Source organism: Triturus cristatus, chromosome 4_1, assembly GCF_964204655.1.
Source record: "Triturus cristatus chromosome 4_1, aTriCri1.1, whole genome shotgun sequence".
NCBI lineage: Eukaryota > Metazoa > Chordata > Amphibia > Caudata > Salamandridae > Triturus > Triturus cristatus.
Window position 1 is genome coordinate 763,655,960 of NC_140585.1, and position 4,253 is coordinate 763,660,212.

Here is a 4,253-nt window from a genome sequence, read left to right on the forward strand (position 1 = left end):
ATAGCGCTGCCCAAGGCTGTCTGAGTAGCCCACGACTAGGCAAAAATGGCAGCTGCTCCCGTCTCGTCTCTGCCAGAAATGTGCACCGCACGGATCACTCTCTTACCGTATTACATGAGATTTCACTCGGAGCCTCCTTCGTCTTGTTGGCGGTGGGCAAGGGTGCGGTCAGGGGGTCAGGCCCACTGTCGGCAGCAGGATTCAGCGTAAATTTGCCTTAGGGGACAGAGGCATCGGTTCAGTCACTCCTCACCTCCGTCTCTGGACCTCACACACAGGGGCGGCTGGTGACATTTTAAAGTGGTGGGGCGTAAAATGATTGGTATACTTCACCGTAGCGAGCGAGCGTAGCGAGCGAGCCCGAACCCCTATAAGGAGGGTTCGGGGGGGTTCTCCCCCCGAGAAAATTTTGAAAAAAGAGAAGAGAAATGGTGCATTTTCAAGCAAATTTGAGAAAGCAGGAAGGTTAATAAAGCAATTGTGAAAGTGCAGTTATAACATTAATAAAGAGATGTCATATAACATAGGTAGCTGCTTATTCAGTGTATAACCACAGAGCTTCATAACAGACTTCGAGATACAATGCATTTCTGAGTACCTCACTCACAGATGTTTTTTATTTAACAAACTAAACTGGTTGCAAAGTAGCAGCATTCAACATTGTTTACTTTTTGTAAATGAAATCAGCCCGTCTCTCTCTAAGAGCAGCAAACTTTTCAATAACTTTAGTGTTAAAGTCCGGGATTTTCTGAACTAGCTTGCTCTCTACAGAGAGCATTGCCAAAGCATTGAGTCTTTCCTCAAGCATGGTGTTTCTCAGGAATGTCTTAATCCTCTTTAAGGCTGAAAAACATCGTTCTGCCTCGACTGTTGTCATAGGAGTGGTTATGACAATTTTAAGTAAAGCCACTGTCTCTCCAAGTGACTTTTCCATGTTAAGTTTATGGATTAAAGCCAGCAAAGACAAGGCACTTGTGGCCTTCCGATACACAGGCATTCCGTACAGTACAGTCAACTCAGTTCTCAGCTCTTCTTTATTGAGCATAGGATAAGCTCCCACAGCCTCATTCAGAGCACGCTCCGGGAAGGATTCATCATATTTGGCAAACTGTTGACTTTGCAATAATGTGGCACTCACCAAATGTTTAGTGAAAGAAAAACGCTCTCGTGCCTGCACAATTACAATGTCACAGATCTCCTTTGCAATTCGGACCATAGTGGTGATGTTTTTCCTGTGGTTTGTGAAAAAATATTTCTCTGGCAGTTTGCTCTCTAAATTGTCAACCCCATCTCTCACTTTGCTTATGCTTTGTACAAACATAGTAGTATATGCTTGCACTTTGACAGTATCTATCTCTCGTGCTTGTAACTGATTGTATAACAGGTCGACAGCTAGCATTATATCATGAAATAAATACAGTAAGAACTGAAACTCTCTGTCTTGTAGTGTTCTACCAAAGCCATGGGCTTCAATCTGACTTTTGTAATCAAACTCATCATTGGCTTCTATGGCTTCAAAACATTTCAGAAGGTCCTCTCTATGTTCATAGATTAGGTTGACTGTACGGATGTTAAAGTTCCAACGAGTTGAGGATCCCCTTGGAACGCTTTTGTCTACAATGTCATGAAGTGCTTCTGTTCTTTTGGGGGAACGCGAGAAGAATGCTGCCATGCCTCCTATATCCTGAAAGAAAATCCGTGTCTCGGTGATCTTTGATACTGCCTGTTGCATAATAAGATTAAGTTGGTGAGCGTAACAGTGCACATAATGAGCATTAGGGTACACATCTCGAATTCTCTTTTGTACTCCACTAAGGCTTCCACTCATTACGGACGCACCATCATAGCTTTGCGCAATAAGTTTTTTTTTTTGAGGCAGCTCTGGAAAAATTAAGCTCAGTTGACGCAGTATAGCTGCAGTAATGGTTTCTGCACTAGAGTCTCTTAAATGTGTGAAACCATAGAACCTCTCCACAACTTGTCTGTCATTGTCAATGTATCGAAACACTAATACGGACTGTGTTTTAGTGGCCACATCAGTGGTGTCATCAGCCTGAATAGCCACAAAGTCTGTGTTTTGCAATTCTTGCACAATATGGCTTCTCATAATTTCGAGCATACAGTCAAGAAGTTCATTTTGTATTGTTTTAGAGGTGCCCTTAAAGACTGTAGCACGTGCTAAATGTGCTTCCATATCCTTGTCTATGCTTGCTATTAAATCCACAAGGCCTTTGAATATTCCAGGATTTGGGGAACCTTCCGATTCATCATGGCCTCGCAATGCCAGTTCAAAAGCACCACAGAAACGAATGCAATCAATTATTTTGGATAGAATCTGTCTGTTCCTATCAACTGTTTCATTGTGTTTCTGTATTGCTTTGCGGTATGCATCACTTATCTGCTGCTCAATCGGAGCATCTTCCCCCAACATTCCCAGTCTAGTCAGGTTTTCCATATGCTTTCTTGTGCGTGAATGCTTCTTTATTTTTTCAGACAAATGCTTCAAGTCTGTTACTCCTTGATTTGTCCAAGAAAACTCACCACCAAACAGCAAGCAGGGGAAGCAGAACAGAGAATTTCTTAAAGGGCACCCTGTAAGCCAATCAGCTTTTGTGTACCAGGCGTTTGAGAATGTACGTGTGGACATTTTTCCTCTGTCCTGGGAAGTTTGCTGTAGTTTTAGGTCAGGCCGATGAGGTCCCAATTGCTTTAAATCTATTTTCTCTTGAAGTGGCCGTGCCTGGAATGACCTTGTAATCAGCTCTTGTACTGTATTCATGATGACGATGCTGGCCTTACCAATATATATTAAAGAAACCTGCCAATAATCAAAGTACAACATATAAGGTGCGGTGCAATAATATAAAATTGCAGTATAAATACATATATCTTGTGCAGTATCGCAATAAATCTCCAACAGCTCCCCTTTGCACAACATGACTGCTAAAAATACAGCCTTACTGCCTGCTGCCTCTGTGTGCCATAGTGGTTGCTGAAGGCACTGAAACAGACACTGCTTGAGGGCCTTGAACAAGGCAAGGGATAGTTAGTGCTGTAGCCCTGTGATTTGGCCAATAACGGTTGTTAACAGCAGTGCTGTTAACAACCGTTATTGGCCAAATCACAGGGCTAAGGCTGTTAGTAAATTCCATCTACTGAGGGTACAATGTTCAGAATGTGTGCCTACCCCAACCACCATGTACAGTGACCACACACATAGCTCTAACTCCAATCTAAAAAAAAAATAGCATCAGTTTCCTTACCTTTAACTCTGGTGTTTGCTGGGTCGTAGCCGGGGTGAAAGAGCAGCAAAGGAGGTCTTGTTCTTCGCCGGAAATATGACCAAAAATTTGGTAAGGGTTGTCAAGCTTTAGAAGGTGCTGAAAATAAAAATAACGTGCTGTAACTAGACAAGCATTGCTTTTAAAATACAAGTAATCCCAATGAATTTTACCAGCGTCAGTTCTTCAAGTTAACATAAAATAACTACAGTGTTCTTAAAATATTTATTTTGTTTGATGTTCGGGGAAACCAGACTTTTTTTTAGTCTGCTACGTTAAAATTATCCATTGGAACCTGCTTACATTTAAATGTAATAATGATATGATCTTTAGCTTTCAGTATCTTTATGGAATACAATAGATCACAATTTTAAATTCAAATTATCCTTTAATCAATACATTAAGAAGTGCAACACTGGTAGTAGTCCAACGTGAAAAAATAGCGTGAAACTGCGTCTCGTCGTGAATCTGCAAGGAGCTTGACCCACCCGGACAGAGCGTGCGAGTAGTTCAGTCAGTGTGCATGGGCATAGTGTGAAAAGCTTGGCGTGCATGCTGCACCGAAGGGTAATTCTGCCCGGTACTGGTGCAGATCTTCAAGCATTTATTTCAAGAGCTCCCCTTGAGAACTGTCTCTAAAATCTGTAAATCTACCGGATTTTGCTTCAAAACAGCGTTTTGCTCCTTTATTTTATTTCGGGTTGTGCAGCTATAAACTATAAATCCTAGTTGGGGTGATAAATTGCACACCCAGCTGAAACCCACCTCATCGCTCGGTTGTGTACATGGACAGAGAAAGTGCGCATACAACCATTCTTCGTACACACACATTGTTTTTGCTCCTAGCTCACAAGCGCCCAACATACGCCCTATCGGTTTATCACATAATTGTGGGACATATGCATTTCTATTTTCTATCCTGTTTTTTTGGAGTTAAGCTTTGCTGGAGCATGAATTGCTGCTTACTTAGAC

General features: G+C 42.0%; 1 protein-coding gene across 1 annotated transcript; it reads right to left on the minus strand.

The window, feature by feature from the left end:
* Positions 1 to 438: 438 nt before the first annotated feature.
* On the minus strand, positions 439 to 3,521 carry LOC146855504 (zinc finger MYM-type protein 1-like). The gene is made up of 2 exons (XM_085653339.1): positions 3,264 to 3,521; positions 439 to 2,818 (listed from the first exon to the last, which is right to left on the minus strand). Exon 2 carries the CDS (start codon positions 2,777 to 2,779, stop codon positions 665 to 667), a length of 2,115 nt encoding a protein of 704 aa, XP_085509465.1. The 5' UTR covers positions 2,780 to 2,818; positions 3,264 to 3,521; the 3' UTR covers positions 439 to 664.
* Between the last annotated feature and the right edge of the window lie 732 nt (positions 3,522 to 4,253).